The sequence below is a fragment of the Ursus maritimus genome, unplaced genomic scaffold (assembly GCF_017311325.1).
Source record: "Ursus maritimus isolate PB19 unplaced genomic scaffold, ASM1731132v1 scaffold_2, whole genome shotgun sequence".
Classification (NCBI taxonomy): Eukaryota; Metazoa; Chordata; class Mammalia; order Carnivora; family Ursidae; genus Ursus; species Ursus maritimus.
In genome coordinates this window covers 96,300,034-96,314,980 of record NW_024424452.1, presented here as the reverse complement: position 1 = coordinate 96,314,980, position 14,947 = coordinate 96,300,034, and the positions used below count along the sequence as shown (strand labels likewise).

The 14,947-nt window shown below is 39.8% G+C and overlaps 1 protein-coding gene across 1 annotated transcript in view; it reads left to right on the top strand.

Moving 5' to 3' along the window:
- LOC103672539 (complement receptor type 1-like) overlaps positions 1–13,687 on the top strand; it is a 68,413-nt gene extending 54,726 nt beyond the window's left edge. Inside the window, exons 14-18 of the mRNA XM_040634509.1 lie at positions 1,952–2,158; positions 5,636–5,659; positions 6,424–6,499; positions 8,005–8,222; positions 11,782–13,687. Of these exons, the coding sequence (XP_040490443.1) occupies positions 1,952–2,158; positions 5,636–5,659; positions 6,424–6,499; positions 8,005–8,125 (428 nt within the window). The 3' untranslated portion in view covers positions 8,126–8,222; positions 11,782–13,687. The remainder of the gene's footprint in view (positions 1–1,951; positions 2,159–5,635; positions 5,660–6,423; positions 6,500–8,004; positions 8,223–11,781) is intronic.
- Positions 13,688–14,947: the final 1,260 nt, after the last annotated feature.

The following is a 14,947-nucleotide window of genomic DNA, read 5'->3' as shown; positions in this document are numbered from 1 at the left end:
TAGACATCAAACACCAATTTAAAATGACTTGCAGGCTTTTAACCAATAATATATCTCAGCTCAGAAGGACCTCAGAGGGTCACAAGTGGTCCTCACAAATACCTTAAATAAGAGGCTAGAAGCACAGTTTTTCAGTGAGGAAAATTGAAGCATGGAGCAAAGTCGAGAGCAATTAATTCCTGGAATTACTGAATATGGGTCCTTACTGTAATTTCCGAGACCAAAGGTGAAGTGCTCATTTCATCGCTTCCCTAGAAAGAGTTCCAGGAATTACTGCCTTTACTCCAGTCTATGTTTGCATACACTTAAAATCTTTTGTTGGCAATATTCTTTAAAACTACAAAATATGGAATTAAAAATAATATTCTGTGACTAAGCATGGTACTGAGGCCTTTAATAAAAATTGTTTGTGTTAGTCTCCAAAAGAGTCTGATGAGGTGGGATTATTCTTGCTGTTCTACAGAAGAGGGAATTGAGAGACCCAGAACTAGTCCATGGTGTGCAGCTCGTGGGTGGTGGTGCCAGCACCGGGCCACTGCCTAGCCCATGCTTTTAAACACTGCACTATATTCTGTCTCCTTTCAAATGTGGTTCTTTTGACTTTGCACAATTCTAAGTTAGCAATTTGCTTTTTGTCTGTTTTCTTTTCTTTTTTAGAAAACTAAGCTAAGGGCAGGGATGAGGTAGGAGGGACTTCAGACATGCCCATGTTTCAAATGTTAAGGAGCAGTTAGTCCTATGACTGCCTTGGTGGGTATAGGACCAGAGGGCCCTCCCCAACCTAAAAGTCAGACTTTTTGGCTAGCCACCCTCTGATTTTAGAGAGAGAGAAAATGTAGAGAGAAAATCTCCACAGAGATGGTTAAGTGGCTCTCCTGTATTTATTTGCAAGAATGGACTGCATAAACTGCGGAGTCCCTATATCTCTACAGAAATAGGAACGCTTACCCTTCCTTGCTTTAGTTGCATGGAGAAGTAGGAAGATTCGGGGAATACTTCAAAGATTAAGTATTCCAATTAAGACTCTGAGAAGGTTCTTCTCCTGAAAACAAAAGGGTAATATTCTATTCTCTTGGTGGCTGCTTTCAAGTAAAATTCATTTTGTCTTAATAACTGTCCTCTTCGAACATGCTTTATCGTGGTCACTGTGGGTCTTCAGCATTAGCAAAACCAGCCAGGAACCCCGTTAAGATTAGGATCTCAAGCGCCATTCCTAAGAACTCTGATTCTGACATTTTAAGCTGGGGTTTGGTCTACTTTTAACAAACTAATCAGCATATTCTGCTGTAGGAAGACCACAGACCATACTTTGGAAAATACCACTTTACCTTGTTGGTTCCTATACAGAAGAAAATAATTAAGCCTCATGTTGGGATAATTACAACCAAAAAGCAGGCTTTGCTTGAAGCTGAAGAAGGTGTCAATAGCTGGGCAGAGAAAGAAAGCAAAACAAAGAATAAGCTAAATAAGATAAAAGAAAGTAGAAAACTTACATTTTAAATTTAGAATCATGATTTACTAGCTTCTTAGTTTATGCATAGAAATGAGCCAGAAACAAGCATTTGATAATCAGGAAGCAGAATACAGGTATCTGTTGTATACCTAAAGAGAGTTAATGTGATAGTCCTGTTTCCTTACGGTGGGACACAAGTGGATCCAGGGTTAGAGCATGGTTATCGTAATTCCCAACCTTTCCACAGCTGCAGAGGTGTCAATAATTAAAAGTGGATGTGTAATACATTCCATATTTCCTTACTTTACCCAAGAAATGAAAAGTCAGAGAATTTAAAATCCTAAGATGCTGAGCGGGTCTCAGGAGTTCTTGACTGAAAACATGACTCATCTTTGCTGAAGGCAAAGTAGTTGAAGGTCATACATCTCTCCATTATGGCAGTTTCAACTAACAATGAATAATAAAATTTCAACTTCCTTCTCATTTTTCTAATTTCAGAGGTAACATGTATCCTCCCAGAGTCGATGAATGGAATCCGGAAGGACCTGGACATGAGAAAAGTGTATCGCTATGGAGATAATATAACTTTCGAGTGTGAAGATGGGTATACACTGAAAGGCAGTCCCCAGAGCCAGTGCCAGGCAGATGACACATGGAACCCTCCTCTGGCCATATGTACATCTAGTCAATGGAGCTGCAAGAAATGTAGGTCCTTCCTTAGTCATGGTTACTATTCATTCATTCATCTATACTGTCATTGAATGTGGTGTGATGTTTATAGCACCTGCTAAGAGCTAAGGAGCACAACAGGAGCTTCTAATTCTTCCCAGAAAGACCTTAGAAATGAAAGTAAGGCAAGTCTTGCTCTTCTCACACCGCTCAACCCATTCATCTCTCCTCAGGAACCCCCCTGAACCCTTTTTTGTCTGTATTGCTCTATTGTCGATTACATGGCATAGTAATGACTTGTTTATAGCCTGTGGGCCTTAAAGTTCAGGAGCACATCAGTGGTAGAGCAGGCCTTCAAGAATATTTCAACACAAATGAGGGAGCACTTTACAAGGTACAGAGACAAGATAGCTGGTCTCCCTCACTGATGTAGACTACAGGATTTTAAGGGGGTACAGCTGGATAGAGCAGATTTAGAAAGCACGTATGAGTGAAATCATATGGTATCTGTCTTTCTCTGACTGACTTATTTCTCTTAGCATATTACCCTCTAGTTTTATCCACGTCATTGCAAATGGCAAGAGTTTATTCTTTTTGATGGCTGAGTAATATTCCATTGTATATATATACCACATCTTCTTTATTTATTGAAGAACAAAACAGATGAACAGAGGAGAAGGGAAGGAAAAATAAAATGAGTTAAAAACAGAGAGGGAGGCAAACCATAAGAGACTCTTAACTATAGGGAACAAACTGAGGGTTGCTAGAGGGGAGGTGGGTAGAGGGATAGGGTAACTGGGTGATGGGCGTTAGGGAGGGCACCTGGTATAATGAGCACTGAGTGTTGTATGCAACTGATGAATCACTAAACTCTACCCCTGAAACTAAGAACACAGTATATTAAATTAAAAAATTAATTACTTAATTTTTAAAAATCATGTATCATTGAGCTCAGAAGAGTAGCCCTCTGCTAACAACTAGAAAGTGATATAAGATAGAAAATCCTAAACCCTAAACTTGTATACATCAGTTGCTGATGAGCAAAATTTGTATAATCATCCTTAAGCGAAATTAGTGCGAGGCTGCCCTCCACAATTTTTATAACTCTTTGTTATATGATTGAATGCTAAGATTGTTCAAGATCTATTTTTTATAGTTAATTCCTTAAATGTGTTAACTAAGCTGACTCACATAATAGTTCCAAATTATAAATCTGACAGTCCCTTAATGTCAAATTATATGTACTTCTTTGGCAAAAATCTCACTGTTGAACTGACTGGATGCCTTTAGAGAATTCTGAAGATGTGGCTGTGAGAGAAAATTCACATAATTGGAGGAACAGCCCTACCAGATATTAAAACAAAATATAAAGCCACAATACATGAATCACTTTATGCCAACACAAAAATATTAATTTATTTTTATAAATAAGTGGAACAAAGCAGATGTTAATAAAATAAAGGCTATTATAAATAAAATAAAAGTACCTTGCAGATAAAATAACAGACATCAATCCATGGGAAAGGAAAAGATGATCAAATGCTATAAGGTAGCATTGAAGAAATTTTGACCCTTTCTTTTTATCTTATAATAAATACCCGATGGAAGAAAGAGAAGTTTTAAAAGTGAACATGGCAAAGCTAAGGTAGAACTTAAGAAGAATATTTATGAAACAGAAGGCCAAATTTTGAGCTAGAAATAGCACAGAGAAAATCATAAAATGTCAACAAATTTGACTTAGAATTTATGTACTTCAAAAAGTAAATTAGAAGACATTAGCCTGAAGAGAAATATGTGCAAATATAATGAAGGGTTAATAGTGTTATCATGCAAATAGCAGTAGTGGTGGTTGTGATGATTGTACAAGTTGACATATATTGAACATTTCATTCCACTCTTGAAATATTAGAGAGATTCTATAACTACGTAAAAACTTAGATCATGGGAAAATGTCCCAGAAAGGAATGTACCAGAACATTTCAGAATATTTTTTTTAAAAATCAGTGGTTCTAAGCCAAAGCAATTTTGCTCTCCAGAGAACATTGGCAAAGAAGAAGAGGAAAAAAAAAAAAAGGCAAGAAATCACTTGATGCTTCCTCGATAAATACTGATTATAGCCAGAATTGTTGGCTTATTACATCCTGAGACTTCATTTCACAGATGCCCTAGGAAGAGAAGTCCACTAAATAATGAGCCAAATTCTTAACAGTAAAGGAGAAAAATTACAGGGACTCTTATTTTTACTTCACATATTTCTGTATTATTTGGATACTATTAAATTTGTGATGAAGAAAAAATATATATTATGAGCAGTAAACAAGAACTAATACCCATCTATTAGTGATTCCTTTATGACAAGCACTTCTCTGAGTCCTTTACATTTGTTCTTTTAGTTCTATGAGCTCTTGAGCAAGTTAATGATTATACCTAAAGTAATGAAAATAGTTTGTCCCATTAAGTGGTTTTCAAGATTAAGTGGGGAGAAATATATCTATATATTTATATAAATATATAAAAGCTCCACGAGGGCAGGGATTTTTGTCTATTCACTTGTGTCCCCAGCATCCAGAATCAAATAGCTCATAATATGTTCTCATAAATATTTAGGGGATGAGTAATCTTTTGAGTTAGATGTACTGTGATCGCTAATATACAAGTAAGATTAATGAGATACAGAAAATTCAACGAACATGGCAAATATATGGCTATTTAGTAATAAAACTGATTTTTAACTGAGCCAATTTGACTCCAAGAACTTGCACCCTTTTCTTCTTTTTTTTTAGGATTTTATTTATTTATTTGAGAGAGAGGGAAAACATGAGCAGGGGGAGGGGCAAAGGGAGAAGCAGGCTCCCCAGTGAGCAGGGAGCTTGATGCTGGGGCTCAATTCCAGGACCCCAGGATCATGACTTAAGCCAAAGGCAGACTTAACTGACTGAGCCACCCAGGTGCCCCAACTTGCACCCTCTTCTATCATTCTACTGATTCTTTTTAGAGCTGACAAGCTGAAAGAGACAGAAGTAGAATTAGTCCTAGAAAAGTAGATCAATTTAAGGCTCTCTAGTTCCTGAAGACCTACTAGAGGCATCCTGGAATCACAGATTCCAGAAATAGCTTTCTGGAGCTGAATGTAGAAAAAAGTAGTTAGGCAGGCATAGTCTGCGAAGGACGCTAGAAAAATATACACCACAATTTTAGGACAGTTTCACCAAGTAAAAGATTTTTCAGGGTAGTACCATCGTGTGTGATGTATTTCTTTTATACTGGTTTATAAATTCTCTGCTGTAATTTTCTTTTATGATAAAATTTTAAGTTGAAAAGAAAAAAAAACTACTTTGCTGAGTGCACAAGATAAAATGAGGTTGTGGGAGGGAAACCAATGGCGTTTTATAATAGAAAAATATTAGACTGTGTGCTGAAAAGAAATCAGGATGGATTGTCACTGGCTGAGAGCTACTGTCGATCATGCTGTGGGCCAGACTGATGTTGTCCTGGCTTCTGTCTTCCCTTCAGGTACAAGTAGCGCTCTCATAGTCGGTAAGTTTCGTGGAGGGCTGGATGAGGAGCTCTAGCACCTTTAACAGTAAGTATTCACTTACAGTGAATGAAGCGTAAAAGGAAAGACCAACGTCTCCTACATTACCATTTCAGTTAGAAGGAAAGTAAGTTGAAATTCAGGCCATGGTGCGGCAGGACTGGGATCCTCACGGGCAGAAAGAGTAGTGTCCCTTATCGAAGGTTCTATACTGGCTTTGAATCATTACAAATGCATAATCGTCCTTCTATTCTAACGGAGCTGGAGAGCACAACTTCCTCTTTGGTTTATAACCCAGGCGGTTTCTTCAGGATGGTGTCATGCCCACTTGCACACAGTGGAGGCCACAAAGACCAATTTCCTAAGCCCATGTCAGAGGAGTGGTTTGGTGGTAGACTTTGTTGCAGACAGTAGCTTGTGCCTGCGCCTTACACAAGACAGGAGCGCAGGGTCCCGCAGCGCCCCCGCCCCGAGCTCCCGCACTCTTCTCACCTCTCTGTTGAAAGGCTGCTTTGGACTAAAGGTTACAAACTGCTCTGCTCACCCCTTATCTGTGACCCTGCGGTAGTAAGACTAACGCGCTAGATTAAACCAGGAGTAGAGGGAAACTCTTCAAGGTAAGCCTGTGTGAGGTGTTTCTTAAAAGTAGAATTTATAGTTACATTTAAAAAACTCACTGGCAGCCTCCGGTGGGACTAGATATTTAGAGTTTAAAACCTGTGGGTTCCATTTTCCATGCAGTCAATGACCCTGTTTTACTGCCTAGGTATTTTCTTTGGCATGATCTTCTTTCTTTCATTCATCATTGGTTCTTGGTGGATAATTGTAAAGCACAAAAAAAGGTAAGTATAGCCATATTCTCCTAGAAAATGTCTACGACTGTACCGCTTCCTCTTGAAAGCCAAAGAGAAGTGAAAGAAAACCTCAAAAAAAAAACCCACAAAAAACCCACCACTACTACATATACAGATGTAATAATTCCTAATTATAAAGCAGGCCCTTGATGTACATTAAGGATAGAGAAGTATTCACACTAAAAGAAATACAGATGATAATAACATTTTTTTCAGTGATACTTAAAACTATATAAGTGTTTCAGAGATCTGTGCCAGTACTGAGGGAAGAAAATAATACATATTTTCTATTATCTCATAACCACCATCAATCAACTGGATAGCCATTCATTCAACATACACTAAGATTGTATTTTCTCACACCCCATATACCACTTAGCATCCAAGACCACTTCTAGGCCATTCCTCAGATAACCATTTGGTCATTGATCCTTGGAAGCCCCTCCCGGGACACCTGTCAGTACAACCCTCTACTCTTCCTCATGCAAGTTTGCCCTTCCTCATCCTGTGAAAACTGGCTCCTGACTCAGTCTTCCTCTTTGTCTCAAGGGATGCCCTCGTTCTAATTTCCAAGAAAGGGTAGAGTGAGTGAGTAATGAGGAAGTACTGGTAAGTGGAGGAGTTAACTCTTTGTGCTTCCACACTTAAATGCTTAATACCAACACATATCTGAAACCTAAACGCACTGTATTGTATCATTTCTCATTTCATTTCTGTACAATGAAGTGCATCTTAACCCCTGAAGAGGCAGAGTAGCGTTACCAGGTGAGATCAGGAGCTTTGCAATCAGTAAGAGCTGTGTTCACACCCACTTACTAGCTCTGAAACCCTCAGCAAGACACGTACCTTCTCTAAACTTCATTTTCCTTGTCTGTAAAATAGGGACAATAGTTCCAACCTCACTTAACACACTGCCTCGCTTAGGATGAAGGTCAGAAAATGTTAGCTGTTGTTATTTACCCGTGATTGTTATTGGCATTTAAAAGTGGTTAAATCCTTGGCATTACTGTCAGTCCTCCTATGCCTCATGACCACTACTGCTGCTCTCCAAACTGTGGACATCAATGTACAGAAAACAGAACTCCCATCTTCGCGAAAACAGAAGAGGAAGCCTTGAGTAAGATCCGCTGTGCGGAGCCGTTGACCTTGTGAGGCTTCAATGTCACAATCTGGCAGTAAATGATTATTTGCCAGTCAGAATTGCTTTGGAAATAGGTGTTGTTTTAAGGCACGGACACCTGTCTATAAGAATTCAGCGTCTTCTGACACACCGTACAGGATGGTTTTCATACGATTTCCTCCTTCGAGTTTTGACTTAGTCGTGAAAGGTGGGATTTGGTTATGTTGTCCTTTTACACACCTTGCAAAGATTTCAGAAACTTGAGGCAAATTCTGCCCTAAATTTCAAAATGAAAGCCGCTGACGAATTTCTTCCACGACTGAAATGTACATAATTAAGGTACCTTTCCTATTTTTCTTCTCCTGCCACTTAGCAATAATACAGATGAAAAACCTCGAGAGACGACCCATTTACATCCTCAAGAAGACGGCCATGTAAAGCCGCAAACTCTGCAGACGAATCAGGACAACAGCAGGTACCTAAGTAAATACTGAGCTCATGATGTCCTCGAGAACTAACGCTGGAGATGATTTGCAGGATCCGCGTGTGTTGCTGCTCTGGTCGGATCACTGGTACCAGGGGAGTTAGAAGGTACTTCAGGGAGGGGAGAGGCCTCGGTGGTTGTTTCTGATGGATTCCGGTTGTTTCCAGTGAGTTGGTGAGGACTGTCGTCAGCGCTATGCACAGGCACTGTTTTCACAAAGCACTCTTGTATTTTTGTGCAGGGACGCTATGAACCTGTGAGAAGGAAGCTTTCGTTTTTGTTGTGGAACCCAAGCATTTGCCACGTGGGGGTGCCTCCGGGTCCCCCACTTCCCTCAAACTCACAGGGTCACCTCAGGATCCTGTGGAGACTTTGGGTTTCCCCTCCCCTGCTCCCCACTCTCCTTGAATTCTCTGCCTCCCCTGGCCTCAGGTGACTGCTCTCTCCCTTCTTTCCCCCACACCTCCTGTCACCACACCTCATGCCTGCATTCCAGGAATTCAAAGTAGCAGCTTACTAGCACAGCTGTTGTGTAGTAACTGTTTCGTGGTTTGCTAAAGGATTGGGGTGAAAAGGGAGATTATGCTACGACCCGAAGTGGCGCACAAGGTAGAACCGAATATTAGAAATCACTGAACCTAAAAGTAACTGTTTTCGTAAATCAGGTCTTAGTGGAACCCAGCCTCAGCCACTGTTAGCCTACTTACAGCTACTTTCTCACTGCAACAGCAGAGTTGAGTAGAAGTCACAAAGGGCGAGACTGGGTGGCACCCACAGCCAAAATATTTACTATCTAGTCTTTAAGAAGATAAATGCCAGACCCTAAACTGTATCATAGGATCAGGATTTTCTGCTTGGTCCCCCTGTTAGCCTTGGCTTTCCACCCTTTTCCTAGGCCTCTCTCACATTAGCCACCTGTTCATTTTGTTCAAATCTTTAATGTGTTCTCAGGGTACCTCATTTTGACTCTTGGTTTTCTTGTAAATTCAAAATTCCATTTTTCTTTATTGTACAGAGCCATCTGCCCAGTCCTTGCTTATTCTGGCTATGCCCAAGTGTCCTAACATTTCTATCTATCCAGATCCTTAAGGACACTGTCAGAAACACCAGCACCAAAAGCCTGTAAAAGGGATTAGGCCACTCCTGTAGAAAGCAGATGCAAAAGTATCACATTTTTAAATAAATTTCCTTTCTGTCCTCTTTCCCATATATCAATGTGCATTAATTCAAACCTGCCATTTTTTATCAACAAACGTGTTGGAAATCTTAAATTCAACAGAGGACAGTAGAAGTGGCCCCAGGAAAAGGTAAAAGGGTAGGAGAGGCATTTTATAGTTAAGATATAGGCAATTCAGATCTTCTAAACAAACATAGAAGGTAGGGTCAACTTTCTCCTAATTAGAATGTGTGAATCCCAATGTTTACTATCTGGCTTGTACTCACTTTGTTTTTGTTGAATAGCTTGTTTTTTGTGACTGTTTATGGAAGCAAATGAAATAGGCATTGCTTTTTAAAAATTCAGAATTGCTAATTAACTTTTTGAAGCTTTAATGATCATCCAGCCTGATTCTTCTGGAAATAGCATTTGCATATACCTGGGGAAACCTGACTGGTAGATCCAGAGGACATAGAACTCTTGACATGGTATGACTTCCTAGGGGAGTATTTTTTTCCTAATGTCATTCCAATAGTTGCAAGGGAAAAGAGCATTATATTAACACAAATACACACACAGGGGAACAGTAGTCGAACAATGCGGGAGATTTTAAGATTCAAATAAGACAGAGAATATTATGCTTTCCGGGATGCTGTACACCTTATGCTCCAAGGCTCTTGGGTTGATGCATCCTTTGATTTTACTCTGAAGGAAAAGCTGTGGGAAACTGACTCACAGCCCACTGTGCGGCCACTAAATAGAAACACACAAGGTACTGCCCACTGCAAGGGCCACGGTTGTCTTCACAGAAGTCCATTTAAATACACATACACAAGAGTACTTAAAAGATCATCTGGTTTCTCCTCAGTCCTGCCAGGGTAGCTACCTACACACGTGACCATTTTTCTTCCCTTCAAACTTGCATTAACCCAGCTCAGAATTCCCTCACTCAAGCAGCTCTCCCCAAGTGCTCTGATGCAAAGGAATGTCTGTCTTTGGAACTCATAGCAGCTACTGTCTGTGCCTTTTAGAATGTTTTCTTTTAATAGTAATATTTGCTTTTAGAAAATATAGAAAATACCAGAAAAGTATAAATAGAAAAATTACCTGTAATAGCTTCTATCCAATGGCTAATATTCACAAGCTTCTTCGCATACTTTACAAGGTTATACGTTGAGATTATATTGATTGTATGATATTAAATCCTGGTTTGGTTTCCACCAAATGACAAACATTCCCTTATCGTTACAAACTGTATATAAACTTACATCCCATAGAATTCAGAATTTCATTTACCGTTGTTGCCTGTTAGTACTATTGCTCTCATTCATTTGCTATTCTTCACTGATCAGCCACTTACTCTACCAATACTGTACCTGTGCGTTTTCTTTACCATGCTTGACTAGCTTATGAGTAAGGACCCCCTTTCATATTTCCCCCAATTCGAAGTATCGATTTAATCAAATGAGAAATGTACAGTCAATAGTTGAGGGTAAACTGATCAAAATTTCATGTATCCTCAACTTTTTTGAAACATTCTTTTATATCAAGGTACACGTAAAACTGTGCACACTGACTGTTGATCAACTTTGAATAAAATGGTAGGAAGTCCTACCTAATGAATTTGCCTCCAATCTCCTTTTTAAGACTGAATTTTGGCCACAGAGTTCTACAGGACCAAGGTTGATCATCTGTGGCAAGATACGGTAGATAAGGAGTGAGTCAGAGTCAGTACCAACCTTAAGACCTGTGCGCCCAAGCCGGGAGCAAGGGCAGAAAGGGTGATACAGGAAAAGAGGCAGATTCCAGACACAGCTGCGTGCTAAAGGACATGAGAATGTTCAAAGATGACGCAGGTAACAACAGATGCTGGGAAGTCTTGTGAGGTGGAAAGAAAACGATGATGAGGGATCAGGTGGCAGGAATGATACGGGGTGTCAGGTGAGCTGCTGGGCCTCCACAGGGATGTGTTCCACTGCGGGGAGGACAGTCTTCCTGCCCTTAAGGGAGAGGAGAGGTTTCAGCATGGCCAGGGAAGCGTTCGGACCCCTTGGACTACACAATATCTTCTTTCACTCTTGACTGTGGTAGGGGGAGGACATACTCTCTGAGACAGACCCTGCTCCAAACCAGCAGTCCTGTTTACTTTCTCTGCCATGACCTGGCTCAGAAAAGAGAGTCAGAACTATGTTGTGTGTTATGAGGGACCTCTATGTTTCTGGAACAAGGTTCTTTCTATTTAGTTGCTCAACATTGAGAACACTTTTCCTTTGGCAAAAAAGGCAATGAGGAAAGGTCAACTTTTCATTACTCCCTCTCTTATCTACTCAGTGTCTCAATTTAGGCCATATTTTCTTGTGCCCTACATAGCAACCACTAAGGAGGGCAAAACACTTCTTCTGAACTCGTAATTACGTGTAATGTTAGTATCACCATTTTAAGAAGCAAATTCTGGGCGGTTCAGTTGTCACCCATGCTGTCACCTGAATAAAAATATCCTGTTATTTCAGTGCCCTTCCTTGACAAAGTACTCCAGCACCGGACAACACCTCGAATTACAACGTTGTGGGAAAGGAGACAATCCAACAGTGTAAGATGTGAGATTCATAAAATCTTGGAAGCGACCTCCCGGAAACGCAGCCATGTGCACTTGAAGATGCTGAGGTGCTCCGAGGAGCTAGTGAAAGCTCCCTCCTCTTAGCCTGGATTAGTCACTTCTTGTGCTCTGTCCTTCTGCTGGAAGCACACACCATCTAGTTAGGGGAAGACTGCACTCAGGGTATGCAAATGATCTCAGTTACTTAAAGGAAGAAGGTGTCACTTTGGCTTTCTGTTTATAGTCTGTGATCCGCCTTTCTTATTTTCAATGTTCATACTATGGAATGGGCTCATTAACAAGAAGATCAAAATCCAGGAGGAAGACGTGAAAAACAAAGTCACGTACAATTATACTACTCAGTGATAACCACTGTTGATTTTCGATTCATCTTCTGCTAACCTTTCTTCATCTATGTTTGTTTCTTTATACACCCATGTCTTTCTTAGTTACTTTTTCTTCGATAGAGCAAAATCTCCTATTGATCAGATATAAAATATAGCGAGATCAGTTTTTACTTTCACTAGGAAAAAAAACGTATTTTCTGTTTATTAAGAAGGTATTAAATGAATCTGGGGGAGAGGTTTTCAAGACAAACATCTTAAACAATGAGCTCTGGATATTTCGTAAGCTCTATTTCAAAGCAATTTGTACTGTGTGTATAAAAACATACTCTTTTAAATCAAACAGTAATTTTATTATAAAAGCAAGTGACTTACTTTTTGTATAGATTCAGAATATGCCAAATAAACTAAGAAACCATGACTTTTAAGAACTGCAAAATTCATGTACAGGTCTCTACATAGGTGATCCTGGAGTACCTAAATGGGCCACATAGAGAGCAGTAATTTATTTGGGATGCTATTACAGGCCATGCTAACGATCTGGAAAATAACAGAATCTTTCTGGACATTTAACAATAGATTTGTACATGACGACTGATAGCTACTGTGTAATTCTGGGTTTTAAGTTGCTTTTAGACTATATTCTGCCACACTCACCTTGATAAATCCAAAGAGTGACCTGGACATCACCTTGAAGTTTTCTTTAAAATCATGGAAGAAAGGGAAAAAACAGCATAAGCAAAGTCAACTGACAAACTAGGAGGAAAAAATTACAACTTATATCATAGACAAGGGTAACTGGCATATTTAGAGAGTTAAACTTCAAAGACCAACCCTCCTCACCCCCCACCTCCCTGTAAATGGGTAAAGGATATACAGCCAGGCCTCCAATAAAAGAAAGGCAAGTAACCCATGTATATATGAAAAGATCCTCAATGGTTTTGCTTAGTTGAAACTTAGAGAAATCTATTAGGTCTTGAGTTTCTGAAGAAATACATTTTAAAGGAGGACTAGAAATTAACTGTTGGGAATTGGCCTTTCCTAGAATAAAAATTCCCTATCACAAGAAAAAAACATAAATTCCTCTTTTCCGCCCAGAATGCAGTAGGTCAGGGACTATTGTGATTACCTAGTATCTGATGCCTGGGACGTTGAATTTCAAGAAATTCATGAGATTTTTTTTTTTTTTTTTTTTTTTTTTTTTTTTTTTTGCCTGTGACATCAGTGATACATGGGAGATACTATGTATACGAAGTATGGGTAAAATACTGAACTAACTTCATTTGTATTGTTGAGTAATTCTGTTAACCTCTGGCCTTACATTTTTCATCTGAAAAGCAGGGCTGGACCAACTGGTCTCCAAAACTATTCCTAGTGCTAATATTCTTTTTTTTCTCATTTGCCTTTTGTGTACACCTAAGTGTGAGGTGTAAGTTCAAGTCTATGATATTTAAATAAAATGTTCTGTCTCCACCATTATAATGAGAAAGAAATTTTTAAAAATTCTTTCTAAATCTACGTCTGGAATATGGTTTGTAATATATTTACTTTTTAAAGCCTTTAAAAGCAAAGAGGAAACAAAATGAATATGGGTTCCTTCTGAGAAGTGCCCTGCTTTCTGTACTGAATGGTTTCAGAATCCTGTGTCGGGTGCGGTTTACCACTGGAATGTTCTTGTTGGTAACAGCTAAATAGGAAGGTCCACTGGCTGGCAGGTACTTACCAGGTAGAAACACAGATGGCACAGCTCCCCGGCCCACATCAACAAGACGGCTTATCTATGCTGTTTAGCCATTCTCTGCCAGCTTTCACAGCGAACCTAGCGTGTAATTCACCATGACAGCGGAAAGCCTTTTCTGAGAGGACTCCCGGGCCCATTCCAGCTGCTACCGCCACCTCTGAAAAGCATGATGGAAATATACGAATTTAGGAGGCCAAGATTCATCTAGCATTAAGATTTATTTTACAGAAGTTGGCCTCTGTTTAATGACATCGCCACACACCTACCTCCGCCCTAGTGCCATTCATAAAGCCTTAAAGGAGATCTAGCACATCGCTCAAAACCTGGTCTACACACAGGCACGTTCTCCACGCTCTCCTGTCACTTTGGCAGTGCGACAAATCTTCAGGGGGAGTTGCAGGCACCGGAAGCCTTTACTCCCCTATCTCACTCAAAGCCTTGACTCTTGAGTTCTATTCCTGTCCAGGCGACAAGATGTTCATTGTCAACACTCTCCCTTTGAACCAAATCACTAAAATGATCTCAAGGCTAAGGAGTCAGATCACAGCTTGCACTGCCTGATACAGGAACGTTTTCTGTGCAGACAAGTTGCAGCTTCCTCCTTTAGAGGCAAACCCACCTTGCTCCTAGTGTCTAAGATTATTAAAACAAAATCTCTCACAACGTTCCCAGCACTTACTTGGTAAATCCATGCTGGGGAGAACTGGCAGAGACATGTCAGATGCACTTGACGGCAACAGCCATGCATTTCGGGCAGTATTCACAGGCATTGACGACGCACCTACTACAGACCTGGAACTGGCTTAGCACTGGAGCTACAGCAAGAAAACTCGAGCCCTGTCTCATGGAGCTTTTCCAGAAAAATAGGGAACAGGGCTCAGAACCTTTCCAGTGGAGCCTTAATTTGGTCCAATGCAAATAAATAAATCAATGTGAAATTTTTAAATTATATTAAGAATGACTTGATAATATAATTTTTAAATTATATTAAGAAT